This window comes from Leopardus geoffroyi, chromosome X (genome assembly GCF_018350155.1).
Source record: "Leopardus geoffroyi isolate Oge1 chromosome X, O.geoffroyi_Oge1_pat1.0, whole genome shotgun sequence".
NCBI lineage: Eukaryota > Metazoa > Chordata > Mammalia > Carnivora > Felidae > Leopardus > Leopardus geoffroyi.
The window spans coordinates 122,123,291-122,138,135 of NC_059343.1; the positions used below are offsets into that span (position 1 = coordinate 122,123,291).

The 14,845-nt window shown below is 42.3% G+C and overlaps 1 protein-coding gene across 20 annotated transcripts in view; it reads left to right on the plus strand.

Annotated features, from left to right (window-relative positions):
• Nucleotides 1-4,826: 4,826 nt before the first annotated feature.
• Nucleotides 4,827-14,845, plus strand: part of FMR1 (FMRP translational regulator 1) — a 50,509-nt gene continuing 40,490 nt past the window's right edge. For 15 of the 20 annotated variants that reach the window (XM_045472992.1, XM_045472996.1, XM_045472982.1 and 12 more), the window contains exon 1: nt 4,831-5,127. In XM_045472992.1, coding sequence (XP_045328948.1) covers nt 5,077-5,127 — 51 coding nt within the window. In that variant the 5' untranslated portion in view covers nt 4,831-5,076. Of the gene's footprint in view, nt 5,128-14,845 lie in introns of all 20 variants that reach the window. The other 5 variants (XM_045473003.1, XM_045472984.1, XM_045473001.1 and 2 more) reach the window with 3 other exon arrangements.

Here is a 14,845-nt window from a genome sequence, read left to right on the forward strand (position 1 = left end):
GCCTCAGACTGGGAGAAAATATTTGCAAAACAGAATCTGATAAAGGGCTGGTATCGAAAATATACAAAGAACTATTAAAACTCATCCATAAGAAAACAACCCAATTAAAAAATGGGCAAAAGATCTGAACAGAGATCTTATCAGTGAAGATATACAGATGGCAAATACAGATATAAAAAGTTGCTCAACACCATACGTCATCAGGGAATTGCAATAAAACAAGATTCCTCTAGACACCTATCAGAACGGACAAAATTCAAAACACCGATAATACCAAAAGCCTGTGAGGTTGTGTAGCAACAGAAACTCTCTTTCGTTTCTGGTGGCAATACAAAATGACACAGTGCTTTTGGAAGACACTTAGCAGTTTCTCACAAAGCCCAACATAGTCACCATACAATCCAGCTATTGCACACGTAGGTATTTACCAAAATGAGTTGAACACTTACATCCACACAAACCTGCACATGAATGTTTAAGGCCGTATTTTTCATCATCAGCAAAAACTGGAAGCAACCAAAATGTCCTTCGACAGGTGGATAAATAATCATGTACATCAGAGGATAGAATATTATTCCTCAATAAAATGAAACATGCTATGAAGTCATGAAACGAGGTGCAGCAATCTTAACTGCATGTTGCCAAGTGAAAGAAGCCAATCTGAAAAGGCCCCATACTGTATGACTCCAAGCACGTGACATTCTGGAAAAGGCAAATCTATGGACACAGTAAAAAGATCAGTAGTTGCCAAGGGTTAGGGGGTTGAGCTGATGAATAAACAAGTGGAGCACAGGGATTTTTAGGGTGGTGGAATTATTCTATATGATACTGTAATGGTGGAGGCATGACATCATGCATTTGTCAAAACTCATACACTGTACAACACAAAGAGTGAACCTTAATGTCAACTATGGACTTCAGTTAACAACCATGTGTCAGTATTGGCTCATCAGTGACAACAAATGTATCACAATAATACAAGATATTAATAACAGAGGAAACTGGGAGGGGGTGTCAGGAAACTGATACGGGAACTCTCTCCTATTGCCTCAATTTTCCTGTAAATCTAAAACTGTTCTAAAACACAAAGATTATTAATTTTTTAAAAAAACATTTTGTTTCTAATATCTAGTTCGAAGGAGAGGTCAAAGTGAGGTGAAATTGTCAGAGAAAGCATCATGAAAGAAAGGAAGCTTTAGCTGGGTCCTAGAGGATACATAGGATTTCTAGAATTAGAAAGGACAAAGGGCATTTCAGCTGGGATTGAGGCATGAAAAAGACTCAGAGGGCTCAAATTGCGAAGGAGCAGGAAATAACACAGAATAAATCAATGCAAAGACAACAGGCAGCAATTTAATGGAAACTAGGGGCTAAGGCAAGGCTAGAAGTGCTGAAGCATCAATTCCAATATCAGATAAACATGGGCATGGGAGCAGACTTGATCTGAGCTGAGTCCTTAACATGTATTCATTCATTCATTCATTCATTCATTCATGCATTCATGCATTCATATGCATTCATTCATGCAGTCAATATTTAGTAAGCACCTCCTATGTTCCAAACACTGTAGTGTTTAGGCACTGGGGACAAGCTGTGAATAAAAGAAACAAAAATCTGTTCTCACCGAGCTTACATTCTAGTGAGAGGAGACAGAACTCATCTGGTGTTTTGAAGAAACAGCAAAGAAGCCAGTATGGCTGGAATGGAGTGAAGGAGGAGGTAGAAGGTGAGACAGATAAGACGCCAGAGTATGTAATGCACTGAGTCCAGAATAAATAAGCACTTTAGCTTTTACCCTGAGACACTTAGGGAACAACTTGGAGGGGTCTTAAGTGGCAGAGTGACTTGACAGACACCTGAATAGGGTCACGGTCTCTGCTGTGTTCAGAATAGACAAGAGGGTAAGAGTGGCTGCAGGGAGACCAGAGAAGCTGTTACCCTCATCCAGGTAAGAGAAGATGGGGGCTTGGAACATGGTCTTAGTGGCACAAGTGGTGACAAATGGATTGTAGACTCCGAAAGGATTTGCTGATGGGACTAGGTGTGTGTGAGAAAGGGACAAAATGATTTGGCTTTAGGCCTGGGAAACTAACTTGAAGAAAGGGTTGCCAGTGACTGAGAGAGAGAGAATATGAGAGGAGCAGGCTCACAAACAGAACTGAGTCCGTGTCTGAATTCAGCTAAGCTGTCTTGAAACGGGGCGTTTCAAGAGCTAGAGATCAGAACAGGCTAAGACGGAGTTAAGCGGGCAAGACTAAGAGCACGTACAGGAAGTGAGGCTAGGCAGGTACTCAGTCATCAAACATTTCCTAAAATCAACCACTTCGTGTCAGGAATACAAACAAAACTAAGACATCTTCCCTTCCTGGAAGGAACTCACAGTCCAGTGAGGGAAACTGAAATACAAATAAGTGATCATAGTACATCAAGCATCCCAGGAGAGGTATTTCAACATTTACCGAATCCCTGCAATGTGCCAAGCAGTGTGGTGAGGAAGCAGGAGATATGTACAAAGTTCTGCGAGAGCACAGACACACACAAATTCTTGCAAAGGTTCGTACACACATTCACAAGGGTTTTCACCACAGTGTGACAGCAGGGAGTCGGCAGTAACCAAGATGCCCGGCACTAGGGAAATGTATCAGTAAAATCTATGGAATACTCAGCAGCAGGAAGAAGCAAAAAACTAGGTGTACACACAGCAATGTGGATATAATTTGAGAACACAGGGTTGAGCGAAAGCAGTAAGAAAAACGTTTCCAGTCCAATGCCATCTCTGTAAATGTACAAGCATACACAAAACACTGCAGGTCTTAAACTATCAAGGAACTATACCAACACATTGCAGTTGGTATCTAGAGGAAGAATGAAAGTGGGTATTAAGATGAGGGAAAATAATAATATAAAATAATGTAAATGGGACAGGGGCCTGGCAGGGACTGATGATGATAATGTGCTGCGAATTGAGGAGCAAAGTTAACTGAATTCCCTGCACCTGAGGTAAAATAACTGGCTAATAGGAATCCATCTGATAACCCTAAGGAGAAGGGTGGTTCTGGGAAAGCAGAAGTGTGTGAGTAGAGACATGGAGGCATGAAAGTGAATCATAGGTTCAGGGAACAGCACCAGGTTTAGCATGGCTTGTAGAGGTTGTGAAGAGCCGGTAGCATTTGAAACTCCTGGGTGAACTGAATAACACCCTACACGTGCAGGGTATGACCATTCTAATTAATCTGTCCCCTTTCACTACATCAGGGTGAAAGAGCATATGCTCTGCTCCCATCCAGCCGTCCTGCGGTCTTCACATCTTGTGACTATTCCAATGGGTCACTCCTGTGTACTGTGGCCTCAAGGAATGTGGCCCTTGATCCGCTGCTGTAAAACTGGAGCTCCACCCCAGTGACACTGCTGCTCTGGCTAGGAGTGGGGTGGGAAGTGAACCGGAGGCCCAAGCATGCCTCTAATTCTGGGGCATCTGCCTGGGGGCCGTTCACCCCACCTCCACCAGCTCAGGGCTGCCAGTTAACTCTCTCTGGTCACATTCTAGCTGGAGTCATTTCCCAGCCTTGACCACCCCTCCCCCACTCCAGACTGGGTCCTGTCCCACTATTCTAGGGGTATTTAGTTCTTCATAGCCCTTATCACAGTTGCAACTCGACATTTACTTTTCTGATAATTTAGTTATGTCCACCTATGCCTCTGGATTCCCAGTTAAATGCTGGCAATCTTTTTTTTTTTCTCTTCACCAATTTCTCACTAGTACTTATCACAATGCCTGGTATGTGGTAGGGGCTCAATAAACTTCTCAGTTGGATAAAAGCCTTCCAAAAGAAACCTAGGTCAAAGTGGATACAAGGACAGTGCAGAAACAGGAATGAGAAAAAGCTGGGGTTTGTTGTACTGTGGGGTGGGGGGGGCGGGTAAAAGGGGAGAGCTGCAAGGAAACAGGTGCGCTGTCCCTGGTAGACAGGTCACCTGACTGCTGTACAAACGCCCACCCCGACGCCCTGTACAGGGTGGGTATACAGTAGGGGCAAAATAATAGGAAAATAAACTGTAAAGGAATTAACAAGTGCTTAAGACATTCTTTTTTTTTTTTTCTTTTTTCAACGTATGTCAAGTAAAAGTATGAAAGTGAATTGACGGAAGGGAAGCACGTGGGTCAGTGCCGGGTCTGAGGGAGGACTAACATTTGCAGAGGTCCTGACACAATCCGCTGTGTCTCAGAGGACACAGGATGTATCCATAGGACAGACCAAAATCTCTTGGGGGAGGGGGCGGCGTTATTCTCACCTTCTGCCTCTAAGGGCCACACAAGCCTGGGTCACCGTGGTTGCCACTGTAACTAGTTCAAAGTCGTCTTCGATCTAATTCTTCACCTTTAGGCTTGACCCGTACTCCACCTCCAGCTCAATTAGATGTGCCCCACTTAAAAAAAAAAAAAAAAAAAAAAAAGCCTCCAACCCAAGCCAGCCCAGACTTCGAATAAGTGAATACACTTGATCACTACAGGAGGATCTTTCCCACGCCTCCACCTGACCCTCTACAGGAATAGGCGCTCTGGCCCTCGCCAGGCGCCACGAAGCGGCGCGACCTCAGCCCGCGGTGCGACCTGTCACCGCCCTTCCCGCCTTCCCGCCTCCAACGAGCCCGCGCACGCCTAGCCCGCGCGCAGTACGTGTGGCCCGGCCCCCAGCCGGTTTCCAAGCAGCGCGCATGCGCGCGCTCCTGGGCCCGCGGGGAGAAAGAGGGCGGGGCCGAGGGGGGCCAAGCCCGCGGGGGGAGGGGCGGTGTCGGTCACGTGACGCTGTTTCACTGTTTACACGCGGAGCGGCCGGAGCTTTCGGCCTCAGTCAGGCGCTCGGCTCCGTTTCGGTTTCACTTCCGGTGAGGGGCCGCCTCCGAGCGGGCGGTGAGCCGACGGCGAGCGCGGGTGGCGGCGGTGACGGCGGCGCCGCTGCCGGGGGGCGTGCGGGAGCGCGGCGGCGGCGGCGGCGGCGGCGGCGGCTGGGCCTCTTGCGCCCGCAGCCCACCTCTCGGGGGCGGGCTCCCGGCGCGAGCAGGGCTTTCGAGAAGATGGAGGAGCTGGTGGTGGAAGTGCGGGGCTCCAATGGCGCTTTCTACAAGGTACTTGGCTCCAGGGCAGGCCCCATCTTCGTCCTTCTTTCCCTCCCTTTTCTTCTCGGCCTCGGCGGGAGGCAGGCCTGGGGCCCTCTTCCCGAGCGCGGCGCCCGGGGGTCACGGTGCGCTCGTTGGGATGTTTGGGAGAGAAGAACCGGACTTGGGGCCTGTAGGAAGCCCCTCGAGCCCCGCTGCCTCTCCTATAAGAGGCCCCGGCGCCTATCGGAATGAGAGCGGGCAAGGAGAAGAGCGTGTCCTCTCGGGGGCCGAGGGAGAGCTGGGGATGGGCCAGGGCCGGCGGCAGGTACAAGATCCCGGCGGGAAGGGCCGGTATCCGCGCGAAGTGACGGCGACGGCTTATTTCCCTTTCCTAAATATCCTCTCACCGTGGGATCCGGGCCTGACGTGTGGGTAGTTGCTGAGTAGCTGGGGGCGCTTCCGTCGAGCCGCCTCCTGCCTCTCACAGAGGGTTTGCGATCTCTTTTGGCTTCTCTTTTCCGGTGGTCCAGCGTTGGGACTTCGGAGAGCTCCACTGTTCTGGGCAAGGGGTGTGAAGAAAGAGGAGTAAGAAGCTGTAGTCGGTACCGAATCACAATGGCAACTGATTTTTAGTGACCTCGCTTTGTGGATTTCAGAAGAGATTTTTGAGATCCAAAAGTTTCAGGAAGACCCTGACATATCCGAGTAATGCATTAGAGAAGTTTGTAATCTTGAATATTGGCGGCCCCCTCCCTTGTTATAAATGCGGCCAGATTCAGGAATACAGATGCTTCAGCGTCTGAAAACATTATTAGCAACTCTGCTACTTAAGGAAACAATTTTTAACCCTCCAAAGGCCTGAATATATGCCATGAAACTTCAGGAAATTAACTGAGAGTACATTATTACTAGAGAATTTCAAATCGCGAATAGAAATAATTGTTTTGTGCTCCAAATACTTGACTATCTTTTCTCAATGTGTAATGTTGCAGTGGACAGTATTGTTGAGGTTTTAAATAGGCATGCATAGTAGTAATGTGGGGTTTTCTCTTTTAAGTTACATCATTGCAGATCTAATATCTTACATTTTCAAAAGGAGGATTTAAAACATTCTTAATGTATCAGTAGGGCATCTGTTGGTAGTAGTCACTGTAGATCTAGTAGATCTACACTGTAGATCTATAAATTCTTGTTTTCTCTTGAATGTTTCTCTATAACTCCTGTAAGTAAAATTCCACTTTAGTATTTTGGCAATAGAAGGTACATATGGAAGGAAGTGTGGAAATTAGCTATTGTCATTGTCCAACACATTTCTTAAATTTATTATAGCATAACTGAAACATTTCAGAGAAGACTCAATTGGCTATGGGAAAATTAACAAGTGACTTCATACGTGTGTATTTACCAATTCTGTGGAGATATTTGGGATCAACGTATTTCATAAGTGCATAAAGTATGTAAACACTTTTAGCCAAAAGATAAAACCTGTAGCTATGAAAGGAAAAACCCAACATTTATATTGTTAGTCTCGCCAATATAAAATTGTTTATTTTGACTCTGTAGTCAAAATGTTGGTTTGCATTTATTTTAGTGATCCATAATAATTTCTGCTAGTTAGTGTGGAATCATTCTGGTTCCTAGATGGGTAGTTTTGCTCACTAGTTTTGTGGTGCTGACTGTAGTCAATATAAGCCAGGGGTTAATGGTTGGGCAGTGTTCTAATAGATCTCTGATATTAGCTTAGATTGGACACCACTCTTACCGTCTTTCAGTGGAGTTTGCCTGCTATGAGAAGGCAAGTAGCACATCCTGGTCTTGAAGGATTTATTGTTCCCTTCCAGCAACCTATCATTTGCTGCGGTGATTTTGCTTGCAAGCTGATTGGACTTTATAATAAGAAATGCCCTCTATCTTTGCTCTTAATCCTCCGTTTTAGTTGTGTGTGTGTGTGTTTTTTTTTTTTAACGAATTTGCTTAATATGAAGGTAAATAAAAAGAATGGATTGTCCCGTAGTTTCTTGAAGGGAAATGTGAAACATCAAATACGTGTAGAGAAATTGCTATTACGTTTACTTAATTAAAGTTTATTTTTAAGAAAACTTCAAATGGTCTGTGCTGGTACAAAAATAGTTTCTATAATGAAGAGGTTTAACTTTTCATAGGACTCAAAATATTGTCAAGAATTGTAAAGCAAAAAGTAAATCGAGTTGCTTGTCCAGTGAGATGGACAGAAAAGATGGGAAATAAAACACCAATAAAAAATGAACTATTACGGAGAAATGTTACATTTATGAAAAAGATAGGAACCTGGTTCATCAAGAAAAGCCTTTAAAAACTGAACAACTCCAACAACTTCAGTGTAAGTGAATTCACACTTCTATTTGCCTAACACAACCACCATATTGCAAGGGATGATTCTCCATCTTCTGAGCACATGGTCCAAGTTTACAATATAAACTGGATAGAGTATAGCTGCAAATATTTGGATTCTTTTCTCTGCAAAACAACTAAAGTTCAAGATTCACAATTAACAGAATCACGAAACCAAAACTCTAAGATTGGAGAATTCATTGCTATTTTTCCCTCTAGTGTTTATTCTTAAAAACTTGAAAGTTACATTTAGTAGTTGTCAGAACCACTACTTTTATGCTTACTTATTCTTTTGACTTGGAAAAAGTCTCATGTACAACTTAGAGTCTTATGTTATTTAAGACATGAGGACACATGAACAAATGTCACAAAATCTTTCCAAAGTATCTCCTAAACAAATAATTTTGAAATAGGTTCTTTATTCTAGGGGCATCTACCTAAAATAGTGTAGTGGTGGCTTTTGTTTTGTTTTGGTGTTAAGGGTTTCTTTGGGGGGGGAATGAGAGTTCTAATGTATTGAGAATATAGAACGTATGTCATTGTGATATGAATGTACTAGCATATCCTAAAGTTCTTAGGTTTTGGATACTAGTATGAATATTACTAAAGATGGATAAATCATGTGTTTGAAACATAAGATAGTTTTCTGAAACTATAGTGACATCTGATTCAATATTGTAATATGGTGTGAATATGCTAAATTGTATTCTTATTTTTAGATTTTAATTTAATACATCTTATGTTTCTAAGTTTGGTATCTGAGGACAGACTTTAATGTGGTAAGTAATATTGTTGAACTAGCAGCTATCTTATGACAAAATGTACAATCAGGAAGAGGTATTTTTAATGAAGACATTAGTGGCCCAACATGTCATGTTAGCTACATACATAGCCTGCTAGAAATCAGTGTTTTACTACAAATAAACTTGCAGAAGGCATTATTCATGTTTATTCTGAAGTCTCTACATCTAACTTTGCATTATAGGTGTTCTATACTTCAAGGAAGTGGGTTATTCAGGTCAACCACATTTTTTTTTTCTTCCCCGAGTCTAGCCTTTTTAGGGTTTGATGTCTTTGTGGAAGCACCATTTTCCCCCTTTCGAAGTGTGCATTTTCCAATGCTCACACATTCTAGAAACTTTTCGAAGTGAGCATTTCATGCTCACACATTCTAGAAACCTCCAAATTATTACTTAAATACAAAACTCAGTAGTATAATAATTGGGTTTCTGGTTCCTGTCCACTGTGGGAATGTGTTTTCTGAGATGGCTGTGATCATGATCATGACTGTTGAGAGGTACTGAGAGCTTTCTACGTGCCAGGCACTATTCTAGACACTTTACATCTGTGAATAATTTATTTAATCCTCTCCAACAATCCTGAGGTGCTATTGTTATCCCCATTTTGTAGATGAGGACAGAGATGTACAAAGAGATTAGGTAAGTGGTTTACTACTGAGCCTCATAGCTAGTAAGGGTTCTCAGATTCGTGATTTGAGATCAGATAGCATCATTTCTGAAATGATGAAATTTAGCTTGAAGAAATGAACTGGACTTGATTTCCTGCCCTTTTTAAAATTTCATTATAACCTTCCGATTGTATCTTGTTAGCGTAACACCTCCTTAGTACCACTGTAAGAGTTGCAAGGTGATGTTACCACTTTTTACTGTTCATACAAAGATGCCATGACATATGCAGCTTCTGTATCAGCTTTTTATTAAATTACCTCTTGCATCTTGATATTTTAGTATGTAATTCTTCCTGTGAATTCCTACTAAGGAAAGAGAAAGTTGGAAATCTTTGACCTCACTATGAAATTGCTTTTGTCATATGGAGCATATAAGAACTGAAGCATTAAAAAGTTTGAATACATACGCACACAGGAAAGTTAATATTATTCTCTCTGTGTGCTATCTTAGAGTCAAGATGAATCAGAAAGAATGCATTTTTCTCAGAATTTGTGTTAAGTGCCCAAGTAAAGTCAAGTAATCCTGGACATGTGCTGTGGTTGGAGAAGGGTTGTTGATGAGGTTAATTGTGCTTTTCCCTTTCCATTCATTCCTTTATGTTGTTAGGGCCCACATTCAAAGGGTGACAAATGATAACCCCACTCTATATGTGAAGCCTTGGGTTTGAATTCTATATCCCTATGCTCTGGTCCTGTGGGCTTTCTTTAGGAGGGACATTTTGCCGTGCTCTACATTTTCTCTAACGAGAATTACCATCGCACTACATGTGTTGTCTTCAGTGATGGTGTAGTAGCTGTGTTCTGTGGGGGTCAGGGGCTAACACTGAAGTACATACAGGTTGTCTCTATGATAACCACTCTTCTGACTAGTGACTAGTGAATTTACCAAGCGAAGACGTGTGAGTTGGAGGGTAAGAGTTCACCCAAATAGGGATGGACTTCTTAGCTTCATCAGTCCTGGTAGTGTAATGTTTGAATTGTCATTGCACACTTTGGTAAGTATGATTTCTGCTACTGCTTCTTTGATCTAGTTGCCAGTTAAGTTGGGGATCCCATAATGACTTTTTGATTTCTTGTTTCTTCTCCTGATGAGGAGCCTGTATCTGTCTTTAGCACTGCACTTTAGCATCTTTCTCAAACCCTAAAGGTTTTCATTACATCTTTTCTTCTCAGAGTCTAAATAACCTTTCAGTATTTAGTATCTTTGAGGAAATAGTCTTTTCTTTTTGTATCACAATTTTTAAATCTTTTTTCTTTAGTGTGCTTTTGTTGAGATGTAACTTTCTGAACTGCAAGAGTATTTATGGTTCTGCATCTTTTTTTTTTAATTTTTTTAACTTTTTATTTATTATTATTATTATTTTTTTTTTTTTGAGAGAGAGCACGAGCAGGGGAGGGGCAGAGAGAGAGGGAGACACAGAATCCAAAGCAAGCTCTAGGCTCCGAGCTGTCAGCACAGAGCCCGACGTGGGGCTTGAACCCACAAACCATGAGATCATGACCGGAGCAGAAGTTGGACGCTGAACCGACTGAGCTACCCAGGCGCCCCTATGGTTCTGCATCTTTCATAAAATACACCCCTCTCTGCTTTACCTCTCATTTATTTAGTGCCAACTGTGTGCCAGGCAGGCATTGTGGTAGGCACTAGACATGTGTGATTTCATTACAACACTCTTATAAGGCAGATCCAGTTCCCCTGTATCCATTTGTTACTAGCAGTTGAGGAGTCTGAGGCACAGAGACTACTTGGAGACTTTCACAGCTTATCTGGTAGAACCAAAATTTGGAGCCTAGGTCTCCTTCACAGCAAAACTTTTTTTTTAATGTTTTATTTAATTTTGAGAGAGAGAGAGAGAACACAGGAGGGACAGAGAGAGAGAGGGAGACAGAATCTGAAGTAGGCTCCAGGCTCCAAGCTGTCAGCACAGAGCCCGATGCGGGGCTCGAACTCATGAGTTGTGACTGTGAGATCATGACCTGAGCCACCCAGGCGCGCCCCCTTCAGGCAAAACTCTTAACCACTAAGTTTCCTGAGTCCCGTCCCGTAAGAGCCCTGGCTCTCAGTACAGTGCAGCTCCCTTTGTGCATTCTATTCAAACCCCTTCCGTCTGTCGTCTTTGTAACCTCAGGGATCCCCCTGAACCTATCTTCTCCCCTGATACCAACTTTGGTGTAGATAGGTGGGGATTACTAGTTTTCCAGGTTGGTGGTGGGTAGGGTGGTAATGCTCTGGACGTGTCCACGGAACGAGGGTGTATGAGTGTTGGGGTAAGGGAAGGGTGGCCAAAAGAACGGTTACTGGAGAATGTTGAGCCGCAGGAAGATGGGACCCTGGTTGGACGTGAACAGGTTAGTAAAAGGCCTCAGAAGTCAAGGAGATGTTTCTCCTGGGTGTGAGAGCAGGCCAGATGCAGCCAATAGTTTCTTCTATTCAGCTTGTTACAGCAGCAACAAGAAGGTATTCTGTGCCTTCTGTATTTACTTAATATGCAAACAATGACTAAAAATGACTGATTTTGGAATAGTCCTACAAACATCCACATACAAATAAGCCTCATTAACTAGAAAGCCAAGGGCTAGTAGGCTGTGATGATTATTCAAATCATTTCTGACACTCTACGTCCAGAATTGCTTTCAAAGCCTTTGAAAGCCTTTGGTTGCTAATAGTCACAACAGTTGCAGATCTTCCTGCTTTGAGGGAACGTTTGATTTTTAGGAACTAGGCACATGTGGTGAATGAGTATGATTAAACTGTGCAATAACTTTTTGGCAAAGAGAAAAATAAAAATAACAGCAATAAAGCAATGAGACTGACCTTTAGAGTCAGTAAGGTGGATTTGAAAACAGTCCCCAACATTTGTAAAATGCTTTTAAATCAGTGCCATCCAGTGGAATTTTCTGCGATGTCGGAACTGATCTCTACCTGTGCCGCTCACTAACACAGACACTAAGGCACGTGTGGCAATTGAGCATTTGAAATGTGGCAAGTATGACTGGGAGACTGATTTTTTATTTTATTTAATTGTAATTAATTTAAATATAAATAGTCACATATGGCCTGTAGCTGCTATGGTAGACAGCATAGTTTTAGAATAGAGCAATGGTATTGGAAAGATGCCTAATTAAGTGAGAACAGTTTTTCATTCAGCTGTAACAAGGTTCTCTTGACTGACTAAAGGACTTAACATTTTCTGCATAGTATACAGTAAGGAACTAATGTTAATTGCTGCGGCGACATGCAAACATAAAACTTGAGACAAGAATGAAAACAGAAGCAGGACAGCTGGGTGGCTCAGTCAGTTGAATGTCTGAGTCTTTTTTTCTTTTTTTAAGTTTATTTATTTGAGAGAATGAGCGAGCAGGAGAGGAGCAGAGAGAGGGAAAGAGGAATCCCAAGCAGGCCCGGTGCTGTCTGCGCAGAGCCGGAATCAGGGCTTGATCCCACGAACCACAGGATCATGACCTGAAACGAAATCAGTAGTCATAGGCTTAACGGACTGAGCCACCCAGGTGCCTGGAGCATCTGACTCCTACTTTCGTCTCAGCTTATGATCCCAGGGTCATAGAATTGAGCCCCATATCGGGCTCCGCATGGAGCATCGAGCCTGTTTAAGAATCTCTTACTGTCCCTTTGCCCCTCTCCCCCAGCTCATGTGTGCTCGTGCTCGCTTGCGCATTCTGTCACAAATAAAAAAAAAAAACATTTTTTGTAAATGAAAACAAATCATGCCCCTTCTTGGTGAATAAGGGATCACCTCATAATAGGAATCTTGATTTTAGTCTTTGATGGATTCCCTCCCCTCAAAAGTGGATTGTATTGACTATCAGGTAAAGAGAAAGCAGGAATGGGGAGGGGGGGTTCTGCTATTCCCATTCTAAACTAAAACATCGTGGTTAGTATTAAACTAGAGTTTTCAAAAGATGCTGTAGAAAGTGCTCATGATTTAAATATAGCTGAGGAAACATGATGGGAAGAAAATATGGATTCCTCCCCACCTTTAAATCAGCATCTATAGAAATATATGTGCATGCTGAATTTAGAAATAATAACTTAGCCATGTTGGGTATAGCAGAACACTTGGATTCCATTTTATAGTCCCTCTTGATCTTATAAGGGAACTTTTTTTTTTAGCATAGCTTTGCTTTTATTCTTTTCAACATAATTGCAGAAGACTGGTGTCTCTGTTTATGTAGCTTCCACATAAAAGTTTTTTAGGGCCCTGCTTCACCTGCCATTGTTTTTCTTAAGAGCAACTAATTGATACTTGACTGATACATTTTAATTTTGTATCTGGAGAAGTGTAAGTTTTTGATTAAGCCTTTAGCTTCAAGCCTTGGAAGACTTTTACCAAGACATTTGCCTTGGATCACTTGTTTGTTTATAGTTTTAGGTCTTACATTTTGGTCTCATACATTTTTAGTTTTTTGTATGTGGTCTAAGAGTCAAAAACTTACTCTTCTGCACATGGATATCCAGTTGTCCTGGCAGCATTTGTTGAAAACGCTATTCTTTTTCGCTATTAAGTTGTGTTTGCTTCCATGTCCACAGAGGATTTCTTTCTATCACACCCCACGCTGTTTCTCCAGCTCAGAGTCTTTGTTCCTATTTTCCCTTAGGCCTGGCATGCTTCTTCCATCTTCCGCTCCCTTTTGTGTTGCGGAGTCTTCCTCAGTCTTCCAAGTTTGATAAGAAAACTCACCTTTACTTTGTCTTCCCTGATGAACACAACACACACACACACACACACACACACACACACACACACACAATCTTTTCTCTATGGGTAGGATAGGAACACCTTGGGCAATGATCCATTTCATTGAGTTCTTAGTATGTCCTTTGAAGTCTGAGAGTAAATAAAGTAAGACCTTAGGAAGCTTACTGTTAGTGGGGAGACGAGCACTAGTAATATAGTGGGGTGAGTTTATAGTAGGGGTGAGCATAGGATATGCTGTAGGAATGCAAGGACGGAATGTAACCTAGTCTGGGTTTGCGCATAAGCGGTGGCATCTGAACCAAGACCTAAGAGACTAATAGAGGTAGCTAGATGAAAAGAGGGGAAGGACAGTGGGTAAGAAAGAACAGCATTTACTGAGAAGCCCAAGTAGTTTCGCACTGCTGGATCCGCAGCCTCCAGGGATGTGAAAGATGAAGCTTGGAGAGGTGAGGGGTGGGGGCCAGGTCACGCAGGGCCTTTTACGGCCAAAAAAGGAGTTTGGCCATAATCCCACAGGCAGGGAGAAAGCATGGAAGGAGAGAAACGTGTACAGAACAAGTTTGAGTAAGAAGCTTAAATCTCTCAAGCCATTATAAAATGAATTAAGATATAAAGCCCCTGTAGGTTTCTTTATGCTTTATCCTACTCCTCTAATTGTCAAAACAAAAACAAAAACCTTTCCTGCACCTATTAAAAACTTAATTTTATAGAATTACGGACAGCATGCTGCTTAAAGAATTCTTGATAATTAGTTAGCTATTACTTTAGTTATGTCATTTTATAGAATTAAAGAACAGGCATGCTGATTAAAGAATTCTTGATAATTAGTTAGCTATTACTTTTGTTATGTCTTTCTGCAGATTACTAGCAATTGCGTCATCAGATTTAAAAGATTTAAACCTCTACTTTATATTACTGTTTTTTCCTCCAAGTGCCTATGAGATTGAGAATTTAATTAAACTCTGGTAATTGGACTTTTTAGTGGCATTAGCAGCATATTGCCGTTCAGGAAAATTTAGTGTGCTTGTATATACCTAGATTTGAGATTATACTTAGTCATTTACTATTGTAGTCTCCTAAAATTGTATTAAAGAGAAGAAGATAGGTTACAAGAGATCTATACTGGCTGGCATGTGGTGCTGGATCAAATTTCTTAGTTTTCAATAATTTTAGCCTAAAGTGCACCTCG